Source organism: Desmodus rotundus, chromosome 6 (assembly GCF_022682495.2).
Source record: "Desmodus rotundus isolate HL8 chromosome 6, HLdesRot8A.1, whole genome shotgun sequence".
In the NCBI taxonomy this organism is placed as follows: Eukaryota; Metazoa; Chordata; class Mammalia; order Chiroptera; family Phyllostomidae; genus Desmodus; species Desmodus rotundus.
The window spans coordinates 44,322,289-44,348,100 of record NC_071392.1 but is presented as its reverse complement, the minus strand read 5'-3'; the positions used below and the strand labels follow the sequence as shown (position 1 = coordinate 44,348,100).

The window sequence follows — 25,812 nt, the reverse complement described above, 5'->3', positions numbered from 1 at the left end:
CTCCCCCATCTCAATTACATCTGTAAAGTCCTTTTTGCCATGTAAAGTAGCATATTCACAGGTTCCAGGAATTAGAACATGGACATCTGCCTACGACAGAAAATATTACAGAACTGCATGGTCATGGGAGGTTCAGAAAGGGAGGAGAAGGACAGCAGTTGCCAGATAATGAAGACCCTTGTATGCTATGTGAAGAGAGCTAAACTTAATCCTGAAGGTGATGGGATCTTTTCAAGGGTTTAAAGCAAAGTGAAAATTGTGTTTTGAATAGAACACTGTTGACAATCTGAAGGACAAATTCAAAAGGGACAAGACTTGAAGCCAAGGACAGTGATCCTTGGGTGCAAGGAAATAAAGGAAGTGAGGCTTATAATTGTCCAGCTATCTATTTAGAGAATTTCTAGCGCCATGAAAAAGAGGGGAACACAGAGCTGGGTCTTGCTAATTTGAGGAGACAGAGTTTGGGGGGCAGGGAGTCCAAGTTGGCAAAAGACATAGATCAGGAGAAGAGACAGTTTCAGAGAGAGAGAGAGCTCCAGAGATCTGCAGAAGAGTACTGGTCAGTACACACTTGCGAGGATACTGCAAAAGCTGGGAAAAGAACTCTCAGAAAGGAGGGTGTGGAATAATACCTAGAGCTCACACAGGGTCAAGAGCAGTTCATGTTCCCATCAACCAAAGTAGAAAGACCTCCTAAAACATGGTCTCTGAATACAAGGGTATTCAGCCCTGGCTGGTGTGGCTCAGTGGATAGAGCATCAGCCTATGAACCTGAATAGAAGGGTATTGACTTGGTAATGGGGCCAAATTAGCCCTAGACAAAAGATTATATATTTAAAAGAATAGTATATATTTCAGAGCATGGGTGGATGAGTTGAAAGCAAGCCTTGAAAGAACCAAACTGTTTCCAATAGTTTATTAAATTAACAGTAACTTTACTGACTCACAAAACCCAAAAATATTTAAGGGAACACCAAAAAATTTTTTTCTCTTAACAGTGCAAAATTCACAATGTCTGGCATCCAATCAAAAATTACAAGTCATGCAAAGAAGCAGAAACATATGACATATAATAAGGAGAAAAATAAATTCATAGAGTAGACACAGAAATAGAATTAGTAGACAAAGACATTAGAACAGCTATTATACATATTTTGAATGTTGGAAAAAAGGTGGAGGAAAGCATGAGCATAATGAGAGAGGTGGAAATTATAAAAAAGACCCAGATCAAACTTCCAAAGGTGAAAAGTAAAGTTGCTGAGATGAAAAATGCCCTGGATGGTATTAACAATAGATTAGACACTAAAGAAAAAGAAATTAGGGACTTCTGGCCAACATGGAGGCATAAGTAGACACACTCTGCCTCCTCACACTACCAAAATAAGGACAACAACAAATTTAAAAACAAACAACAACCAAAACTGACAGAAAATCAAACTGTATGGAAGTCCAACTACCAAGGAGTTAAAGAAGAAACGTTTATCCAGACAGGTAGGAGGGGCAGAGATCGGCAGTCGGGTGCAAAGGACTCATGGCTAGGCTTGAAGACTTGGCAGTCCCACATTCGAGTGCAGATAAACTGAGAGGAACAACTAGCAAGCGAGATAAACCACACAACCCAGGGTTCCAGTACAGAGAAATAAAAACTCAAAGCCTCTGAATGAAAACACCTGGGGGGGTTGCAGCAGTGGGAGAAACTCCCAGACTCACAGGAGAGCTTGCTGGGGAGACCCACAGGGTCCTAGAATGTACACAAACCCACCCACCGTGGAATCAGCACCAGAAGGGCCCAATTTGCTTGTGGGTAGCTGGGGAAGTGACCAAAAACTGGCAGAGAGCAGAGCAAGCCCCACTGTTCCCCCTCGGACTCCTCCCCCACAGCATCACAACACAGCAATGTGGGTTGCCCTGCCCTGGTGAACACCTAAGGCTCCACCCCTTACTATACAACAGGCACACCAAGACCAAAAAAAAAAAAAAAAGGCCCAAATGAAATAACGGATCATCAAAGCTCCAGAAAAAATACAACTAAGCAATGAAGGGACAGCCAACCTATCAGATACACAGTTCGAAACACTGGTTATCAGGATGCTACAGGAACTCACTGGGTACTTCAACAGCATAAAAAAAGACCCAGGTAGCAATGAAGGTTGCATTATGTGAAATAAAGAAAAATCTACAGGGACCAACAGTGATGGGAAGGAAACCAGGACTCAAATCAATGGTTTGGAGCAGAAGGAAGAAATAAACATTCAACCAGAGCAGAATGAAGAAACAAGAATTCAAAACAATGAGGAGAGGCTTAGGAACCTCCAGGACATCTTTAAATGTTCCAACATCCAAATCATAGGGGTGCCAGAAGGAGAAGAGGAAGAGCAAGAAATGGAAAACTTATTTGAAAACATAATGAAGGAGAACTTCCCCAGTCTGGCAAAGGAAATAGACTTTCAGGGAGTCCAGGATGCTCAGAGAGTCCCAAAGAAGTTGGACCCAAGGAAGCACACATCAAGGCACATCATCATTACATTACCCACGATGAAAGAGAAGGAGAGAATCTTAAAAGCAGCAAGAGAAAATGAGACAGTTACCTACAAAGGAGTTCCCATTAGACTGTCAGCTGATTTCTCAAAAGAAAACTTGCAGGCAAGAAGGGGCTGGAAAGAAGTATTCAAAGTCATGAAAGGCAAGGACCTACATCCAAGATTACGCTAGCCAGCAAAGCTATAATTTATCATTGAAGGGCAGATAAAGTGCTTCCTAAATAAGGTCAAGTTAAAGAAGTTCATCATCACCCAGCCCTTATTTTATGAAACGTTAAAGGGACTTATCTAAGAAAAAGATTAAAAATGTGAACAGTAAAATGACAACAAACTCACAGCTTTTAACAACCGAATCTAAAAAAAAAAAAAAAAAAAATCTAAGCAGAAAGAACCAAGATGGCGGTGTAGGTAGACAAACTGCGCCTCCTCACACAACCAGAACTGACAGAAAATTGAACGGCAGGGAAGTCCGACACCAAGGAGATAAAAAAATGAACCTTCATCCAGACCGGTAGGAGGGGCGGAGACGGCAGCCGGGGCGGAGAGGACTTGCGTGGTGGTGGCAGGACCAAGACTGGTGGAGTGTGGGACGAAGGGGGCAGGCAGTCTGACCGCTAGCAGACCCTGTGGCCCCACATTTGCACACAGATAAACTGAGAGGGCTGGACTCAGAGTGGCAGAGAGCGGGGCAGGCAGTGTGGCGGGTAGCACCCCACGGCCCAACATTCGCGCATAGATAAACCAGGACAAACGGCGGGGGGTGAGGCAGACTGCATAACCCAGGGCTCCAGTGTGGGGGGGTAGGGGGGTGGGGGGGGTAGGGGGGGTGGGGGGGTGGGGGGCGATGAAGCCTCAAACCTCTGAGTGAAAACACCCATGGGGGTTGAGGAGGCAGCAGGAGAAACTCCCAGCCTCACATGAGAGGTCATTGGAGAGACCAACAGGGGCCTAGGGCGTGCACAAGCCCACCCACTCAGGAACCAGAACCAGAGGGGCCCAGTATGATTGTGGGTAGTGGAGTGAAAGATTGAGGTCTGGTGGAGAGTGGAGCGGGCGCCATTGCTCCCTCTGGGCCCCTCCCCCACATACAGCGTCACAGCACATCGACCAGGGTTACCCCACCCCGGGGAACACCTAAGGCTCCGCCCCTTTAAGTAACAGATGCGCCAAGACCAAAAAAAAAAAAAAAAAAGGCCCAAATGACAGAACACTTCAAAGCTCCAGAAAAAATACAACTAAGCGAGGAAGAAATAGCCAACCTATCAGATGCACAGTTCAAAACACTGGTTATCAAGATGCTCACAGAATTGGTTGAATCTGCTCGAAAACCAGATGAAAAAATGAAGCCTATGCTAAGAGAAACAAAGGAAAATGTACAGGGAACCAATAGTGATGCGAAGGAAACTGGGACTCAAATCAACAGTGTGGACCAGAAAGAAGAAAGAAACATCCAACCAGAAAAGAATGAAGAAACAAGAATTTGGAAAAATGAGGAGGGGCTTAGGAACCTCCAGGACATCTTGAAATGTTCCAACATCCGAATTATAGGGGTGCCAGAAGGAGAAGAGGAAGAACAAAAAATTGAAAACTTATTTGAACAAATAATGAAGGAGAACTTCCCCAGTTCGGCAAAGGAAATAGACTTCCAGGAAGTCCAGGAAGCTCAAAGAGTCCCAAAGAAGCTGGACCCAAGGAGGAACACACCAAGGCACATCATAATTACATTACCTAAGATTAAACAGGAGAGAATCTTAGAAGCAGCAAGAGAAAAGGAGACAGTAACCTACAAAGGACTTCCCATAAGACTGTCAGCTGATTTCTCCAAAGAGACCTTACAGGCAAGAAGGGGCTGGCAAGAAGTATTCCAAGTCATGAAAGGCAAGGGCCTACATCCAAGATTACTGTATCCAGCAAAGCTATCATTTAGAATGGAAGGGAAGATAAAGTGCTTCTCAGATACGGTCAAGTTAAAGAAGTTCATCATCACCAAGCCCTTATTATATGAAATGTTAAAGGGAGTCACCTAAGAAAAAGAAGATAAAAATAGGAACAGTCAAAATGACAGCAAACTCACAGTTATTAACAACCACACCTAAAACAAAAACAAGAGCAAACTAGACAAACAACTAGAACAGGAACAGAACCATAGAGATGGAGATCACATGGAGGGTTGTCAATAGGGGAGTGGGAGGGGGAGAGAGAGGAGAAAGGTACAGAGAATAAGTAGCATAGATAATAGGTGGAAAATAGACAGGGGGAGGGTAAGAATAGTGTAGGAAATGTAGAAGCCAAAGAATTTATAAGTATGACCCATGGACATGAACTATAGGGGGGGAATGTGGGAGGGAGGGAGTGGGCAGGATGGAGTGGAGTGAGGGGGGTGGGAAATGGGACAACTGTAATAGCATAATCAATAAATATATTTAAAAAATAAAAATTAAAAAAAAGAAAAATATATTAAAATCAACCAGAGATATGAGGAAGTCATTTGTCAGTTTCCCAATTCGGTGATGTGCTGGTAATCTGATCACTATGGGCTGTTGAGTAACTAGAAGATAAGGGAGTGGAGATACAGAGCAGAGAGTACTCTTTCTGAGAAAAACTGAAATGAACATGAAGGAGATAAAGAAAAGGATGACTAGATGGGAGTATAGCATCCAAGGTGGATTTTGTCCTTTTTTTTTAATGAGAAAATTTATACATTGAGGATAATGTTAATAATAAGAAGAAAATAAATAACATTTTTAAGCCCTTAATTATGTACTAGATAGTATACTACATACCTTACATATACTGAGTCACTTAGTCTTCAGCACAGTCTAATGAAATGGGGCTATTTTTGTCTGTTTTACAACTGAAGAAACTGAGGCACAGATTGAGTCAATATTAATCCTAGTTACATAGTTAAAAAGTAGCAGAGCTGGAATTCAAACCAAATCCATTTGTGATACACTTGGGTGCTATATGCTGAGCCAGCAAAGAGGCAGAAGTAGAGGTTACAAAGGAGAGAAGGCATAACTAATTATTTAATGTCTAGGAAGAGGTAGAAGAGTATATATTTAAGAGCATGTGTGGATGAGTTGGTCCTAACCAGATGGAGAGAAAGACTTCGTTTTTGAGATTTGGGGAAAGAAGTAAAGGGTAGATATGGGTATAGATAAATGGATCTGTTGATGTGGAGCATGAGTTTAGGAGGTCTATATTTGGTGACTGAGTTAGGTATGTGGGAAACTAAAGCTTCATATAACTGCTAATAGGAAAAGTCAGACAACAGGAGTGATGAATCATTGTTGAGAGATCAGTTGTATTTGGAAATTACTTTAAATAGCTAGCTGGGTTGTATATTTCTAGCTGTGAAAGGGTGAGGGTGAGGGAGATGAGGATAGTAAGGATTTCAAGTTTATGCCACCTCCCAAAACATGGCAACTATTTCTCAAAATGAGGCCAAACCAGTAGGTAGCATCAAAGGGGACAACAAGAACAGAGTAAGTTAATAATCATGGCCACCTTGGTTACCCTGAAGACACTCACATGGAAATCTAATTGTCTCCTTTTGCTGACTGACCCCCTTCCAGATAAGTTCCCTTGGTGTAAGCTCTTACTGAACTTTTACTTTCCTTGGAATGTCCTAGAACTTCAATTTTTGAAATGTTTTCCATATTGTTACATGTCGTCTATGAATCTGAACTCTTGTTAAACTTTTAGCTCTAGAGTAAATGTTTCCTTCCAGTCTCAATTACCAACAAGGCAATTCAGTAACACAAGTATCTATTGTGAAATCATATTTAGGAACTTATGACATTATATCTAACCTTTCACTATGTATACTCTGACAATGTAAGATTGTTCTTTATGCTCTATTTGTTACATTCTGCATTTTTAAAACATGACAAAGTTGGTACCCATTTGTATCATGCAGTGTGAAAAATGCAACTCTTTTTCCATGGTATGCTTATGCGTGAAGCATTTCACCTACGAGAATTGAGTCTGGTTTCTAACCAGAGCTGGACCTGCTTAAAGAGACAATTTACAATTTCACAGAGATGTCAATGTTTTATAAATATTAACTTCCAGATTATGAGTTTTATTTTTAAGGAGGGTAAAATCCATTCTTCACAGTTTAGTCTTCTTTTTTGAGAGTTTATTTTTTAGGAGAATAAGTCAAAGAAAAGATAGCTTATCAATGCTCTTCCTGAATATCCATGACTTAACCTTTTCCAATTTATGTGGAAACCACAAAGACCTATTAGATGTTTGCCCTGCCAAGCTTTCTTCACAGTTTCTTAGGCACCAAAGGCAGTGAGCGATGGAAACAGTGAACAGGAAAGGAAACCTCTCCATCATCCTGCTTTTCCTGTGGTCAGAAAACTTGCCAACAAGCATCCTTGGCCCACTTCACAACAGGCTTCACTGCCATTTGAGAGGACATTCAACTCAGGGAACGTGTAGCTGAGTTTTCACTAAGTCTGAGCGAGGATCTGGCTGTGTCTGCCGGTAGGACCGGATCACAATTCTCTCCCGTTCGAAATTCTGCTGCAAATCCTTATTGTTTTCAAGCCCAGTAGTTTTCAAGCATATTTCAATAGACTTGTATCATTAAAAGCACTAAATATATGTTATAAAAAGTGAGAAAATACAGATAAGCAAAAATAAAAATATAAAAGCCATGCATTCTTACTATCCGAAGAACATCATTTTGACATCTGAGTTCTTATCTTCCTAGATACTTTATTGATAGTCTCTATTTGATGAATTGTCATCATACTCTCTTTTAATTCTTTAAATATACTTTGTACATTTATTATAGTTTCATGAACTATAATATAATATAATTCATATAATATAAAATCCTTTCATATTTTGTACACATTTATTATAGTTGCATGAACTCTTTATTAGGTCCAACATCTGTACCCCCAAAGCAGTTTCTGCCTTTTTCCCCCTATTTCTTCATGTCTCATAATTTTTTGTTGAAAATTTTAAATGCTGTATTGTAGCAATTATGGGTCCTCCCTAGGCTTTTTGTTGCTATTTTGTGTTGCTATGGTTGTTCATATGTTAATTTGTTTAGTGACTGATTCTGTGAAGTGTATTTCCCCCATAGTGTTCAGCCTCTGACGTCTCTGCTAAGAACTTCCTTGTTCTTATTTTTAGGTCGGCTTCCTGGAGATTGTCCCTGTGTCATCACAGCTTAGTGTCAGCCACTGATTGGTCGGAGATTGTGCTTAAGCCTCCTGAGCCAGTAATGTTTTCATCCTTTTCTACTGAGTCTGTATGCAGCCTGGGGACCACTTTTAGAGTTCAGGGAGTCTACCTATCTGCCCGGCCTTTAGCTCAGGGACTGATACTTTGGAAGCTCCCTCTCTCTGGTCACTCCTGCCTGATCACAGCCTGGAGCTTTTCCATAACCTTCCGGACCTCCGGTACCAACAGTGGTGAGAGCAGGGCCCTCTTTGGCTGTCTTGGACCCCAATTTCTCGATTAAACTTCTGCTTGTGTGCCTTGTGGTATCACTGAGCTATTAGCCTCCTCTTACTATTAGCCTTTGTGATATTTGTGGTTTCTGACAGTGCACCAGGGCATGCATTTCTATTCTCTGTTCCAGAAAGTAAGCATCCTTAGGCAGAGCTGCAAGTCACAGCTTGCTCAGCCCCACTTCGATCAACAGGAGTTGAGGGGTTAGGGGACTCTAATCTTCTTGGGTTACCTCACTCAGAGTCTCTCTATAAAACAGGAGCTTGGGGTGTGGGGATGGGCACTATTGAACAGTTGCAGCTACCCATCTGGTAAAGCTCTTTCACAACACAGAGCTAGGGGTAGAAGAGGATGAGTGTGGCAGTTTTCTGGGGCTGCCCAACTCTCCTGAATAGATCTTCAGCAATAGGAAGGTAAGGCACATGGGTTCTCCACTGGCTGCCAAGGCTTCCCAGAACAGTTCTTCCCCAGCATGGAGCTGGATGATGGCTACAACTCATGGTTCAGTGCCACAGTCTTCCACTGTTCTTATGAAGTTTCAGTGCATTTGATGAATAAATGCTGCTCAATTCCTTGCACATCCTTAGGTCAATTTCCAGAGACTATAAATGGTTGTCTTAGATCATTTTGGCCAGTTTAGTCAATGTTTTTTGGAGGCAGAGGATTCATTAAGCTCTTCACACGACCATTCCAGAAGATCTACCCCTGGAAGCGGCCTGCAATTTATACTTTTACTTATGTATAAGTATCCATACTCATATATAACTTATACATACTTTTACTTTAGCTTTCAACTTGAAGAAAATTGTAAAATGCCCAATATAGTTATTTACTAACAATAAAACTCCTGAGTGTAGTTTAAGGTCCTGTCATTTCTTTTGTGTGCATCTCCTCAGCCCATGAGCTACCTCAGGGCAGGACCTGTCACATTCACTTCCGTTTCCATCATGTAGGGCAGCAGGGAGGAGATAATGGTTTTTTCATCTTCAAAACAAAACTAAATATATATGCATTTTTAAACACATGATTCCATAATTATCTTACCCAATAGCTTACATCCTGTAGCTAGCTTGTGGGCTAGTTACAAGGCCGGCCCCATGTGGTCTTTAAAGTACACACACACACACATAAACACACACTCCTACACTTGCCCTTTCATAATCTCTTCCCAGTAACTTTTCTTCTGTGAGAGTAGGCATATGCAAAACTTTATTTGTTTTAACCTATTAGACTTTAAAGACACTATGAAAATATTTGAGACCTGAAGTAAATTGTATATTGGCTCAAAAATACAGAAAGGAAACTGCAGAACCAAACTAAATGTGTTTAATTAAATGCATATAAAATATAACATTAGGTCAACCTTCTAAAAGGAGCTCAACATTTTAAAAGTTACATATAAATTATATTTAAGGTGACATACTAATGTACCTAAAGATATTTCACATAGTGAGTAGTGAAACCACCTCAAAGGTTTTAAAAATCCTATTCAGCATATTTCACCCATATATTAAAAATAGGGTTGTGGGGATTGAAGCCAAGGCCTGGCACCAGCTTGTAGGGACCTCATGAAAGATCTCAAACACTTTCACAAAGAAGTAATGGTTTTATGGTGCAGTAAACAATGTTTTTCTCCTCTGATTTGAGTAGAGACACCATGAAACCCCACTGTATAGACTCAGACCTTTGCATGTTATCATTTACATTCATTCATTTGCTCCCTTGGCAAACATTTGCCAAGCACGTGCATTGCGCCTTGCGGTTCCACTGCTGATGATGGAGTGAAGAGCAAGTTAACCTGGGCCGTTTCCTCATGGTGTTTATTTATTAGTTGGGGAATAATGTTTTCTAAAAATCACATACATTTTTCACTGCATATTTTAATATAAAAAAAGAGTTCTCTGGTGGTGGGTGATGTATGTGGACATCTAAAATTCCGAAGTCAGAGAAGGTGGTCTTATGGATTGATGCTTAAACTGAGGCATGAAAAAAGAGTTGGAGTGAAGTCTGGGTAAAGTGAGGACTGGCCAGTGCAGAAGCCCTGGGGTAGGAAAGAGATTCATGCATCGATGGAAATAAAAAGCAGCTCTATGGTTAGAGCACTGCAAGCCTGAGGAGGGTGTGGAGAAAGAGGTTGGAAGGGTGGCAGGGCATGCAGGACCTTAAGAGTCATTTTGGGGATCTTGAATTCTATTCCACTTGAATAGTTTTGATCATACAGACCTTGTTGGGTTTTTAAAAGATCTCCATGAAAAGTAGATGGACAGGGGCCTAAGTGGAAACAATGATGGGGAGGGGAGGACAGTGGAGGTTTTGCAGCAGTCCACCCGACAGATTGTTAACCCAGACTAGTGGGATCAGGGGAAGGAGAGGAAAGTGTATAAATGCAAGAAATATTTTGGAGGTAAGAACAACATGGCATTGAAAAATACAAACCTTTTCTTTAGTTTGATTTTTCAATACTATGTCAGTTAAAGGCAAACCTACTATAAAATGCTCATTGAATTATGGTAATATTTCAGTGTTTGATGTTGTGTTATGATGTCTATTAACTACTTATCACCTAACTAAGAGGGTAAACCAAAAGTTCTTTCATCAGAAGTGAAAAAGGAATAAATAATATTGCTTTATATACCAGATAAATTTCACGTTCCTTTGACAACAGAGGCAGAATCTTCATTGTATAAGGGAGTGTACATGGATTTTTGGAGTTGAACTACTTAGATTTCATTCCTGATTCTGCCTTTAACTAACTCTGTAACTTTGAACAATTTATTTATCTTTTCTAAACTTTAAAATGGATATAATACCTACTTCACAAAACACTTTTTAGAAAAAATAACTGGTGTGCAACACTTGCTCATAATAGATGCTCAATAATTATTAGCTCTCTCAACATACAAATAGCCATGCTAGTAATCTACACTATTCAGGTTGTTTGCTAAACCTAGAAATATGGTTTTTAGAATTGGAGGAATTTAATTCAGTCATTCCCTCAATTTACAGATGAACAAATCAGTCTTCATTTAGAGAGGAAATTGACTTGCCCAGGGATGCAGCTTTCTGGAGACACTATAGAACTAGAAATACTTTCTCCAAACATCCAGTTTCCTCTCTCATGTTTAGCTGAAAGACTTTATAACCTAATCCACATATCCATGTTATCTCTGCTTAAAGCATAAAGAAGGTGATTGCTAATAGTAATCTTGTGTTCTCTTTGCTAGTTACATGCTATGGGAAAACTTGCTGGCACCAGAGTAGCAGAACTAAAAGCCAAGTACACCTTGCTGCATGACACTGTTAGAAGGTATGCTGTTTACTGATGTGGAAACATCCTCAATCATATTTATACTCCTCACCTGTGATGGGACCTATCTTGTTTTGTATTCCCCCTCCAATCAGACCCCGAGGCAAGGATTTGAGCTGAAGTAGTTTGAGAAGTGATACAGAAATTATTGTGAGAGTAGGGAAGTGATACTGGAATGGGAGGAATCCAGCTGAGGATGTGTTACTCTTGGGGTTAACACTATAGGCGACTGGGGCTCAGTCTCACTGAGGACACTGTGTGTGACTGTAGAACACACGTCAGAACTTTCCCACTGATGGGTGAGGAAACTGCAGTATTTATCTGTCCCTCTTTGATTAAGGATTGCTTCTCAGGAGATGAGTTCTTGGCACATCTAGCTTGCCCTTGGAAAAGCCAAGCAAGCTCCTATGGCCAGAGAAGCTCTCAGAGAGAAACACACAGGTGCTGTTGATATATATATGAGAGTTGGCCAAGAGGACTTTGGTGGAACACTGACATCATCTGCTACAGGGCCCTCCTGTAGGGTACTTCTCCCCACCTCTTTTCACCACTCAAAGGTATAGGTCCTATGACAATCCCAGCCTACATCTGCCAAGATTTTGGTGTTTACTTCTCACCTCTTTGTCCTACCCCAGGCTACTCACCTTGGCCCAGTCCCAGTCAGCGGCCTGTCGGAATAATAGGCTTCCACAGAATAATTCAACAAGGTTTCCTAAGCTCCTGCTATCAGCCATTGGGAATGAAGGGGAAAGATGTGTGGAGAAGCAAAAATCCTGTTCTGTCTCTGTTTCTTACTACCCCTAAGCTTCTTTCTTCCTTTTCCCCACCTCCTCCTTCATAGCCCTGCATGATGTCTCCATCAAAAGCCAAGGAGAGACAGCAATGGATAGAAACTCCATCCTGCCATTTCCCAGCCATTCTTTCCCCCAGTCTCCAACTGTTATCCCTACTTCTTTTCTTGTTCAGTCATTTGGCTAGTTTGAGGATGGGAGCAAGAGTGAACGACTAGGAGAACAGAACTGCATCTGTATGCATCCTTCACTTTCCCCCTACCCCATACTTACTCAGCTCCATCGAGGTTCCTAACAACACTCTAAAACCCTCAGCTTTGGCACCTCCCTCTCCACATCCTTCTCCTCCCTATCCCCAAAATAAATCCTCACCTTCATCCCTAATGGAGATCCATTTCCCACAATTAGTCCTGCCTGCCAGTGTGCACACGTAGTTCTCAAGACTCAAGAACTTAGAGGATTTAGGTGGAAAGTCTGGGGTAATCTTTTCCAACACACATCACACTGCTTAACTGAGAGAAAACTCCATACAGTTCTTGGGGCATCCCTCTGAACCTCTTTGCAGATACAAGGAATATTGCAACATTTCTCACCCTCCAGAAAGCCCTGCAGAGCCTTGCGGGGTTCTGGCTTGGCTTCCTCCTTGCTGACCCACAGCTCAGTTCCCTCGGCCCCAGTGACAGATAGCAATGCAGGACCAAGGGTATAGTGTTATTTCTTCCTACTTCCCAGTTGTGTTGCAAAACTATTATTCTCCTTCTGCTCCCTACATTGTAACTCCTCTTGACCTTTTAGTTCTCACTTCTGTCATTACAAATACCCACCACTCTCTTCCACTGCCACTGCCTAGTGGGTGGGAAAGGCATTAGGAAGTAGACTTTTCACTCGTGGTGCTGGGGCTGTAGCAGGGCAGATACAGGCTGGAAATGTTGAACTGAAACTCAATGAGTTTTTCATAGCAGCTACGTTACAGGAGTCATTTAATTCTCCCCTGCTGACACTATATTTCAAGTCCATGTGACTAAATTACCATTTGTGTTCTGCCTGGAACCCTAACCACTTTGTCCACCTCGTCTCAGGGAGGAAACAGGCCCTGTGTACACTCACTATGTGAATCTCTGTTCTTGTGGAACATAGCACACAGGAATCAGAGGTCCAACTGCTCCAGAATGCCAAACGTTTCACTGAGCAAATACAACAGCAGCAGTTTCACCTGCAGCAAGCTGATAATTTTCCAGAAGCATTCTCCACCGAGGTCTCCAAAATGAGAGAACAGCTTCTCAAGTATCAAAATGAATATAATGCAGCAAAGGAAAGAGAGTATCATAATCAGTACAGATTGAATAGGTAAGTACACGATTGTCTCAAGCACACTCAAGACAGACGAGAGCCAAGCAGTTTCCACATAAACAAAATTTTAAAAATTAGACTATATTAGGCATTCTAAGTACAATGGGTATGACATAGCAATGTTTAAATGATTACAAGCCTATTTCTTTCCTTGATTCTCTAGAACAGCAGTCACTGAACAACAAGGTTACACAGCTTGAAGAAACAAGCTCAGATGAGAGGGAGACACTTTCAGGAAAAGGGAAAGACTTCGCTGCTGTGATTTCTGTGGGTCAGGAAAGCCGTGAGCATTGGGAGTCATAGCCTAGGAATGCACTCCACAGAACAAGGATTTGGCACGCACTCTGACCCTCTGCGGCACTGACAGGGTGGCCTCTCATCCTTTTTGCAGTACCACTACATATGTCTGCATGGCGAGTGCCCCACATGCACATTCCAAAGAAGCCTAGTGAGCTGAGGGTCATGTCTGGCTCACTCTATTCTAATATCAGAACTCAGACCACATAGTCAACCTTATTCTCCTATTACTAAACTAGTCCTTAAGATCAAGGAAGAAAGTTACATCCTTTTGGAAGACATATTTACTTATCCAAATCTATAGTATGTCACTCAGTGAACTAAAGCAGAAATACATTGGTAGCTGACAAATGTTATTTCCAAAATTTTTACTTACATTCCTCCTGTGAGGAGCAAGTCAGTGGGAGAGTTTGTTCTGCAGTTGACACTATTTACATAAATTTCAAAGTAAGTGTAACCCAGGTTTTGTCCTGTGATGTGCTGTTTGCTGCGTACTGGAGAGAAAGCCAAACGATCTCTTCTAGAATTATTGCCATTTAAGGTGGCAGAACTTTCTCTGCCTATCTTTAAGAGTAGGGATGCAAGGATGGTACAATATTCACAAATCAATAAACATAACACACCACATAAACAAAATGAAAGTCAAAAATCACATGATCATATCAATAGATGCAGGAAAAGCATTTGATGAAGTACAGTACCCATTTATAATAAAAACACTCAGCAAAGTAGGAATAGAGGGAGCATACCTCAACATAATAAAGGCCACATATATGATAAACCTACAGCCAACATCATTCTCAACAGGCAAAACCTAAAAACCTTCCCCCTAAGATCAGGAACAAGAGTAGGATGTCTGCTTTCACCACTTCTACTCACAACAGTGCTGCAAGTTCTAGCCAGAGTGACCAGACAAGAAAAATAAAAGGCATCCAAATTGAAAAGGAGGAAGCAAAACTGTCATTGTTTACAGATGACCTGATAGTGTACATAGAAAACCTTATAGACTCCACCAAAAAACTACTTGACCTAATAAGTGAATTTGGTAAAACAGCAGGATACGAAGTCAACATTCAGAAGTCGAAGGCATTTTTGTACACCAACTATGAATTATCAGAAACAGAAACTAGGGAAAAAATCCCATTCACCATAGCAACAAGAAAAGTAAAGTACCTAGGAATAAACTTAACCATGGAGGTAAAAGACATGTACTCGGAAAACTACACAACACTGAAGAAAAAAGTTAAGGAAGACACAAATAAATGGAAGCAAACACCATGTTCATGATTTGGAAGAATTAATGTCATTAAAATTTCCATACTACCCAAAGCAATATATAGATTCAACAGAATCCCTATTAAAATACCAATGATATATTTCACAGATATAGAACAAATACTTCAAAAATTTATATAGAACCATAAATGACCCCAAATAGCCTCAGCAATTTTGAGAAAGAAGAACAAAATAGTAGGGATCACAATACCTGATATCAAATTATATTACAAGGCTACTGTAATCAAAGCAGTCTGGTACTGGCATAAGAACAGACACATAGATCACTGGAACAGAATAGAGAGCCCAGAAATAAACCCATGTCTCTATGGTCAATTAATATTCAACAAAAGGAGCAGGTGAATAAAATGGAGTGAAAATAGCCTCTTCAATAAATGGTGTTGGGAGATCTGGACAGCTACATGCAAAAAAATGAAACTAGACCACCAACTTACACCATACACAAAAGTAAATTCAAGGTGTATAAAAGACTTAAATATAAGTCGTGACACCATTAAAGTCCTAGAGGAGAACATAGGCAGGAAAATCTCAGATATTCCACACAGCAGTATTTTCACCAATATGTTCCACAGAGCAAGCAACATAAAGGAAAGAATAAACAAATGGGACCTCATCAAAACAAAAAGCTTCTGCATGACTAAAGAAAACAGCATTAAAATGAAAAGAGAACCAACCATATGGGAAAACATATTTGCCAATGATACCTCAGACAAGGTTTGATCTCCAAAATACATAGAGAACTCATATGACTCAAACCAGAAAGACAAACAATCCAATTAAAAAATGGGCAGAGGACCTGAACAGACACTTCAAGGAGAACATACAGAGGGCCCATAGACATATGAAAGGATGCTCAACATCACTAGCCATCATAGAGATACATGAAAACCACAATGAGATATCACTTCACACTGGTCAGAATGGCCATCACTGACAAATCAACAAACAGGTGCTGGCAAGGATGTGGGGAAAAGGGAATCTTGGTATACTGTTGTTGGGAATGCAGACTGGTGAGGCCACTGTGGAAAACAGTATGGAATTTCCTCAGAAAACTAAAGATGGAACTGCCTTTGATCCAGTGATCCCACTGCTGGGATTATACCCTAAGAATCCTGAAACACCAATTCAAAAGAGCCTATTCACCCCAATGTTCATAGCACCATTATTTACAATAGCCAAGTGTTGGAAACCAGATGCCCATCAGTAAATGAGTGGATCAAAAAACTGCCATACATTTACACAATGGAATACTATGCAGCAGAAAGAAAGAAGGAACTCCCACCCTTCATGACAGCATGGATGGAACTACAGAGTATTAAGCCAAGTGCAATAAGCCAGGCGGTGAAAGACAAATACAATACGATCTTACCTAGAAGTGGAACCTAATGAACAAAACAAATGAGCAAAATAGAACCAGAGACATGGAAATAAGGAACAAACTTACAGTGACCAGGGGGATCTGGGGGAAATGAGGGAAAGAAAGGGAAGAGTTTAATCAAGGAACATGTATAAACGACCCACTGTAATGGACAACAGGGTGGGGACTGACTTGAGTGGCAGGGGAGAGCAATGGAGGAAGAATTGGGACAACTGTAATTGAACAACAATTTTAAAAAAGAGTAGGCAGATTTCTGACCAAGGGAATGTAATTCAGCCCTGCTGATGAACAAGAAGATGACTTGAGTGACCTCCTGGGGACCTTGCAAGTCCTGGGTTTTGAGTCTTCTCTTTGGGGCTTATTTTTTCAGCTGGGGTGGGGATAGGGGGCAATGAAGAAAGCCTGTTTAATCAGGAGAATCATATTCAGGAAGAAAAAAGAGGAGTTCTTTTTTTGTCTTTCAATCTAAATTGTTTGAGACTCACCACTGAGATCTATAAAAAGAAAGCCTAGCTATTTCTGTTCTCTGTAAGCACTCTTTCAGTTGAGAAAATAATGAAATTAAGACAATTGCTGGTTGTTCATTAGTACTGAAAATATGAATGCTTGACATTTCCATGAAAGGGTAAGGAGAACATAAATCAGTTGATATTTAAATTGTTTAAAGTTTCCAAGTATTCCTGCCAAGGGGGGATGGAGGAGAAACCAGAACTCTGGCCTTTTAGGTATAGACAGGCAAATTGTTTATTGAGTTACTTGGGATACAGAGGGGACTGTGAATACTGACCAACAGTGGACAAGAACATTCAAAATGCACATTTGCAAAAATGTCTAGTGTGTATTCTTTTTGTATTTGTAATGCATGATACTTTAGCCTGAGCAGTCTCCTTTGCATTCTCAAATATTAACAGCTGAAGAAGTAACAAACATATTTTCATAAAAATAATGGTGATACCAAAAGAAATATCAGGAAAAAATAATGGGCTGCATATTTCATTGGCTTCACATATTTAGTATTACATGGTACTGAAACAAATTCACTCCATACTTTTTTCCCAGGAAAAAAGTAGATATTTCCATCCCCACATAAAAATAAAGAAGCTGACCCAGTGAGAGGCTATTCATCCAAATATACAGATGATGTTTTTCACATCAGCACCCCAATTCCTCATTTAATTCAGGCTGTAAATAATAGAAACCCAAATAACTAGCACTTTTCCACCCCAACATCTGCAGGAACTTCTGAATCACTAGCAAAAACTAAGAATAACATATTATTCAAACATACACACATACAAACATATAGAGAAGGGATTTTACTCTATAATTTGGTTGACTTTCTCATGTTTTCACATAATATAAATTCTTTAATAAAATGGTAGGTATGATTATATGCTCAGTTAATATTAAATCTGTTATAATATGTAGCTTTGGTTTGGAGATTAATATTTACTTATGACCACTTCATAAATACACAGTTCAAACTAATAATAACCTACTTAAGTTAAATAAATTCATTGTAAATAAGTAGTGAAGTAAATAAATACTGCTTATAATTTATTTATTTTTAGTAAATTTTAATATTTATTCAATTACAAATTTTGTAATCAAAAAGGAAATCACAGATCAAGAGAAACTTCAAACTATATGGGCTAGACTGCAAAGCCTGTGGGAACACCATGTAATGTGTTACAGACGAGATTATGAAACATATGTTATTAGGTATTTTCCTTACATTTCCATTTCAGTAACTTTACTATTAAATAGTTTTTGCCTATTACAGGATTATAACATTCCTAATTCCCATGTATTTTCACATTAAGCTTCCTGTTAATACTGATACCAGGCATCTCATAGGTACCAACTTTTAATAATGGTTTTAAGTCAATCCATGCAGAAGTAAGAGTCAGATGGGACCGTTAATGCACAGATAATACATTCACACTGGCCAAAAGAATTGAAGAAACTTTTTAAAACTATAAACTAAATAGAACTTGAGTAAACTTGTTTATTACTAAACAACTCTCAACTATTAACACCCAGGTTCCTTATATTAAATAAATTTCTCAACAAAGACATGTTAGACATTTCAATTATATATAGATCTATCTTTCCTCTACCCCTTACCCCCAAACATTATCACATTATATTCATTTTGGGGGGGAGATTCCCCCCAAAAAATACTACTAGGGATGAATATAATGTTATGTGGGCAGAAATTTACAGATAACCATTTTAATGTTGAGCATGGAGCTGAAGATGCTTTTTTAATTTAAACTTCAGCTACAGTGTCCTGTCCATCAGGCCCTCTAGATCTGACTGTGGTACTCACTGTTCCACTCCCTGCTAGTGAGCCATCAGTTCCTAATCAATCTGATCGATCAGATACTGTCTGGTTTGCATTAGGAACCAGGAGTCTCTGTTGGGCCAGAGAGAGCTGTGCAACAAGAGCTGTGCAACTGATGTGCCCTCACCATCACCACTGGCATCTGATTCACTTTCTTCAGCAGAGGTGTCTGGTGCTGGTGCCCTGCCTGAAGATGGTAATTCACAACCTTCTCCTTCTCCTCATGACTCCTTTCAGCCAGGCTGTCTCCACTGAGTTGTAAATGAGCAAAAGAGTTTTCCAGGGAAGTGTTTGCATCGGCGGATAGTGTTGCAGGGCTTCTGTACTGACCATCTACTGACGTCAGGGGCCTTACAGAAGAAGACAGCAGAGGCTGAACAGAAGCTCCACTCTGTGCTGATACGCTGTCTGCTCCTTCAGCAGAGCTCTCTCTTGCTAGGTTTACAGTATAAGCCTCACAGTCCAGCCTAAGTCCAGCTGCTCCCTTCTTTGATATATCTACTATACCCTGCTTAATCTTCGTGCGATGTCCATGTTCATTTCACCTATATTGAGCCATATTTTCAAGATCAACAACATACAGTTAACATTCCAGTGCTCTTCTTACCTTTGGAAAAAGCATCTTCCAGCTCTCTACTAGTGTGTTCATTATGCTGCCACCACCCATTTCTTCCTTCATAATATGCATATTCACCATTTCCTCTGCTTGCTGCCTTGTGTTCTGGTGACAATAAGATTGGCTTGTCAAGGAAATCCTCAGGAACTTCTTGTCAACAGAGGACACATTGCTTTCCAAGCCATGAAGCTCCCTTTACACACAGATAGCAGAGAGCATGTTTACAAGGCAGACTAGGTAAACACATTTGCAGATCAATAGCACACTCAAAGACGGTTAGAGAAGGTGCAGTATTAGAATAGGACTCATTTGCTTTCCTGTTCATAGGAAGCATTTTTACTGAGTGATCAGTTTCACCACAGCCAGCCATCCTGCATAACAGTTTATAAAATTTACGTAATAATAGGAAAAAAAAAAAGCTTTGTAATTACTAAAGCTGAATTAATGTTACCATCATATAAGACCAAGGAAGAGATGACATGAATATTGAAGTTGTCCTTTCAATAAGTCCAGAACTATCAAAAACAAATGTCGTCTTCTTTTCCAAACTTTGACTATTTTCAAAAGAAAAATATCCCTCAAACCTTTAGCCCTCATTTCTATTACAAATCCTACAGACGCTTGTCACGAAAATAAAGACATCGTCTTTAGCACCCATCAGCCAGTTTGTAGTATTTTCTCTTCCACTGCTGGTTTATCCTGTCTGGCCACAGCCACAACCACATAGCAGTCTTTTCTCCTCAGCCTCAGAGCCCCTGTAATTTATTTTTAAAACAAAGTAGAAGCCATTATATTTCTAGGAAATTTCCCTGAAAAGATTTTTCAATATTCTTTTCAACCTTTTCCTTGCCTTCACTTTACTTTAAAAAAAAATTCTCTGTTTTCTAGTAATTCCTAAGACTTAGGAAGCAAATAAATTGAGTCTGTTATGCTAAATCTGATACATTCTGGCAAGTGTCAATCAGCTGGTGAAAAGAGGCCACTGTCAGAGCTGTGTGTCTTTGGAGCGGACGTGGAGAGCAGGGACAGCTGCACATGTGTGGGCTGTCCCGGCGTGGTCCTGGCTTTAGAGACCACTCTCCACGCTGGTCCCTGGCATCCCCATTGGTGCTCACCCGGAGTGTACTAATTATTTTCCACTCTTAGTCCAGTAGTGACAGCAAAGTTGGAACCAAAAACAAACAGATCCAGTAAGAAGGGAACAGGAATTATTTTAGCAATGCATCTGGAATTACAGGAATTGCTGGAATATGACAGAGGGGCATACAGGTCATCAGGGTTAGCAGTAAGGAAAAACTCAGCTGGAACAGATTTTACCTTCTGAACTTAAAAAAAAAATTTCTCCTGCCTGCCCCGTAACAACCAAGAACAGAACAAGTTTTGCAGTGTAGTCCTCATGACTGAAAGAGAAATACCTGAGATCATTGTTTAAAAGGCAGATCTAACCCTAGTGATACTGATTTCTCAATGAACCTTCCCACCTAAGGTGGTGGCATTTGAATTTTTTACAAACTTCCTATGTGGTCTGATTCACGTCAGATTTTGAGAACAGCTGGTCCCAAAAGTGGTTCTCAGACTGACTACATGTGACAATCGCCTTAGTCTGCTCTGGTGGCCACTCAGTCTATGCTTCAACAGCTCCAGTGACAGGATCACCTCCCATGGCAGCCATCCCAGCTTGGGACAGCCTGACCCTTAGATGGTTATTGCTTGCATTGGTTTAGAAACCTACCTTCTTGCAACTTCCACCATCAGGCCGGTGTTACTCCAGCGGGTAAATAGCGCCTCTTGCACATGGCAGCATGCAGGATCCCCGGCATTGTCTGTTCACCCACAAGTCCTTAAGTCCAAAAACCTTTGATGATGGGGTTTTACTTAGGACTCTTTCTGCAAAAAAGAAATGAGTTCTGAGGAGCTTTGACATTCAGCACCCCTTATCAGGAAACCTGAAAATATCAAACAAATTTCAATTTTAATGTCAGTTTAAAAGGTTAAGAGTTAATATATATCAAGAGGCACACAAAAAAATGTGTCAATACCCATAATGTTATGCAAAAACGAGAATTCAAAAGGAGAAAAAAGACATAAGGCATAAACACACTTATCATTTATAAAAGTGGAAAATTGAAAGCAATCAAAATTCTAAAACATAATAGAATGTTAAGATAATTATAATGTGTTCCAGAGGCAGCCTGATACTGAAAAGCCCTCTGGAGCCTTCTAGAAATGGGTTTGAATATCAGTTCGGCTTGGACTGTGTGCTGAACTCCTCAGTTTCTCCATTTGTACAATGAAGATAATACTCACTTAGCAAGGTTCTAAAAGTTTTTTTTAATTTTTTTTATTTATTTATTTATAGAGATGGGGGAAGGGAGGGAGAAAGAGAGGGAGAGAAACATCAATGTGAAGGAGAAACATCAGCTGGTTGCCTCTCATACATGCCCCGGCCAGGGACCAAACCCACACCCCAGGCTTATACCCTGACCGGGAATCCAACCAGTGACCTTTTGCTTTGCAGGACAGTGTCAAAACAACTGAGCCACACCAGCCTGGGCATGAAATTTAGAAATGATACATGTACCTGGCATATAGTCAGTTTATTAAAAGATAGGTGATATCCAGGATTATTCTATTATGTGTTGTATATCCACCCACTAGAAAACTTTGAAACTAGCTATTTAGTTATGAATTATGAAATCTGTTGTGCAATTGGGAAAATATTATTTTAATTACATGTTGGGCAAAAATGGATTCAATCATATACACAGTTTTAATATAATTTTATTAAAAGGACAATAATATGAATATATTAATTAAAATATAGTATTAAGATATTAAATGTCTTTAATATTTATATATGAAAGATCTAAACATTATATCTTTATTAGATCTATTAGACTTACTAGAAAGATATGAAACTAACATTGAAGATGTTAAAAAAATAAAAATGATTAACTGGTGTGATAGGATGGGATTATGAATGGTACACAGTCGACCCTTGAACAATGTGGGGGGAGTCTAGGGGCACAGACCCCCACACAGTCAAAACTCTGTGTATAACTTTTGACTCCCCAAAAACTTAACTACTAATAACCTATGAATGACCAAAAGCCTTACCAATAAATAGTATAGTCAATGAACACACATGTTGTACATTTTACAAATATATGTATGTATATTATATAGACTATATTCTTACAATGAGGTAAGCTAGGGAAAAGAAAATGTTATTATCAAAATCATAAGGAAGAGAAAAATAATTTGCAGCATTTATTGAAAAAATCTGCATACCAGTGGAACTGCGCAGTTCAAACCCTTTTTGTTCAAGGGTCAACTATATTTCTCTATAAAGTCATACAGTTTCTAAAGGGAAAAAGTCATTATTTCTTAATTTTAAAAAAGAGAAAAATGAACAATAGAAATATAATTAGCTAAAACTGCCCTAAAGATTTAGCCATTTTATATTTGTTTAAAGAAAAAAATATTTTGTATTTATTTAAAGAAAAGATTATTAAGTCTTGACTTGTAGGAGAGCTTCTTGTTACCATTTTGAAACTCAACACCAAGGTTTCCTTTGCAACCAAAAGATGGCAGCACACTACCGCCCCCTGGTGGCGGGATGGCTAAGGCGTAGGGTCAATAGCTTGGAAGTAAAATCAATTGCAAGCTCTAAAAGCAGAGGTATAAGAGTTCAAAGCTCTGAAAAATTCAGCGTTTATTAGATAAGCGCTGGAATTCAGGATATGCTTATTTGAAGGAACCAGTGGAAGCTGTTGCAGTAATCCTGGTAGACATTAGTTCATTGCAAATAATATAAAGCAGAAAAGGCGCAGAGCCTGTCTTGAAGGAACCAGTCTAAAGGGGAGGCCATGTTCCTAAGTGGTTTTATGTGATGGGTAACTGCTTTAATGGGTGTGTGTACACAGTGCTATGGAAGGACTGGAAGGAAGCACCTAAACAGGCCTGTGGGAGTCACTGAAGTCATCATACAGAATGAACCCTGGGCCTGGCAAACAACCATGGGAAGTACAGGGGGAGAAGAGAAGAGAAAGTTATTACTGCAGACATAGCTAACTCTTTTGTACTTTGTCAAACCCCCTTCTTAATTTTTTTGCAGCTTAATGGAAGAAAAAAGCCTCATAATAAAGGAATTTGAGAAGATCCCTAAGCCAGGAGTAAGTCTTATATAGATGGTCTAGAGTTTGTTAAATACAGCTGGATTCAAACACGTCTTTTGATAAATACTAATTTATCACAACAGCCATACCTTGACACATTTGAAAGACCCAGAAGTCTTAACTATGGACAATGCTGAGAGGAGTATCTGTATAACTTCTGGAGTAAACATAGGTAGTGTCTATTACAGACTTTAGTTAATTTGGCACCTAATTTACGCTGGGTTTAGTTGGACAATATTTGCTTTGTTTCCAGAAGAAAAGAAAAGGATTTTGTGGTTGGCATTTTAAAACATTATTTTTGTTATAGCTTTTACATAGTTTCCTGAACAGCTTATTACAAGGAATTTTTATAAAGAAGATGTATCACTTATCTATTCCTGCATAATAAAACACCCCAAAACTTAATGTCTTAAAACAACGACCATTTCTTATTTTTCACAGTTCTGAATTCTTCTGGTCTAAGTTGGATCACTTGTGGCTGAGTGGTCTAGGATGGCTTTATTAGTATGTCAGCCAGTTGGCGGGTTAGTTGGTCTTAGGTCATGTGTCACTAGTTAGTCACATAGTGGTGGAAGGATTTCCAGCCTGTAGAAAGAGACAGACTCAAGAGAGGGCAAATCCCAACATGCAAGCACTTTTCAAGCCACTGCTAAAGTCAGCTTTGGAATATTTTATTGGTCAAAGCAAGTCACATGGCCAAGTCTAAAATCAAGGGATAGAGAAATAGGCCCTGCCTCTTAATGAGAAGAATGACAAACATGTACAGGCATAAGAGGAATTTGTGTCTAATTTTTGCAATGTATCATACAGAATAAATAGAAAGATCATCACACTTTGCATTGCTTTCATCTTCTTAATGGTTATATTTCAAAAGCATGTTGTAGGTATTTTAATTCCAAGGCACGAAATTTAGCACAGAGCAAAATACTACTTTATATTTATGTATATATATGAATATATATTATATATGTATACAATTATAATATATAGCATATATAATACATACTACTATATAAGGATACCTAACCACCATTTACAACACAGATTTTATGGGAAAAAGCATTTTTTAAAAGATTTTATTTATTTATTTTCAAAGAAAGGGAGGAGAAAGGGAGGGAGAGAAACATCAATATGTGGTTGCCTCTCACGTGCTCCCAGTTGGGGACCTGGCCCTCAACCCAAGCATGTGCCCTAACTGGGAATGGAACTAGTAACCTTTTGGTTCATAGGCCAGCACTCAATCCACTAGGCCACACCAGCCAGGGCAGGAAAAAACATTCTGAATTTTAGTTCCAGATTACAGGATCACCAATTTTACCCTCTACCAGAAGCAGTGGAGGAAGGAGGTATACAGAAAACTCAAAGCAGGCTGCATGGATCTACCCACTCATTTTAGTAATAGGCAGCAGACTTTCTAAAAAGGTTTGTCTTTCCAAAGTCAAATACTCCCCAAATAGTCATGGGAAACAAAGATGTGTTATGAGTCTTGGGTGGAGGGTGTTTGGGAAGACTGTGCATGAAATGAGAGAAGTAATATCAATTAAGAAAGTGGGAGATTAGGAGTACAAGGGTTTCCAAATTCCAAATACCAACTCCCTAAACTCATGTGAGTTTAGGTTAAACTCAGGTTAACCAGAAGCCAGATATTCAAAAAGTATTTAGATCTAATTTTGTCAAATCTCCAAGCTACTAGAAAATAGCCTGGAAATTTTCACTAATAATTTTTGATATAAAATAAAAATTAACTCAGAAGAAGGAAACATATAGCCCTGGTCAGGTAGCTTAGTTGGTTGTAGCATTGTTCCTGATACTCCAAGGTTGTGGGTTTTAATCCCCAGTCAGGGCACATACAAGAATCAACCAATGAATGCATAAATAAGTGGAATAACAAATTAATTTCTCTCTCTCTCTTGCCCCCCCACTTTATCCCCATTTCCTCTCTCTCAAATCAATAAATGAAAAAAAAATTTTAATTTAAAAGAAAAAGGAAACATTTAAAATATAAGAGGATAGAAAAGAGCACTAGTAAAAAATAAAGAGTACAAATCTAATGTAAAATGTTTAATACATGCAGTACAATTTTGATGCCTTTATTGAAAAATGTCAGAAATCATACATTGTATTTAACTTGGTAGGAAATCATTCATGAAGCTCAAAACAAATATATCAAAATAGTAAGTAAAATTGTTTTTAAGTTGATACCTAGGTAAACAAATGTTTGTTCAGACTCTAAATAA

At 39.5% G+C, this 25,812-nt stretch overlaps 1 protein-coding gene and 1 pseudogene across 3 annotated transcripts in view; one reads left to right on the top strand and one right to left on the bottom strand.

Moving 5' to 3' along the window:
• CCDC146 (coiled-coil domain containing 146) overlaps positions 1 to 25,812 on the top strand; it is a 154,354-nt gene that overhangs the window by 92,933 nt on the left and 35,609 nt on the right. For 2 of the 3 annotated variants that reach the window (XM_045193834.2, XM_053927046.1), the window contains exons 3-5: positions 11,240 to 11,322; positions 13,251 to 13,460; positions 23,515 to 23,572. In XM_045193834.2, the coding sequence (XP_045049769.2) occupies positions 11,240 to 11,322; positions 13,251 to 13,460; positions 23,515 to 23,572 (351 nt within the window). The remainder of the gene's footprint in view (positions 1 to 11,239; positions 11,323 to 13,250; positions 13,461 to 23,514; positions 23,573 to 25,812) is intronic. The other variant, XM_045193839.2, reaches the window with a different exon arrangement.
• LOC112303350 (E3 ubiquitin-protein ligase RNF146-like) lies at positions 18,707 to 19,767 on the bottom strand (annotated as a pseudogene).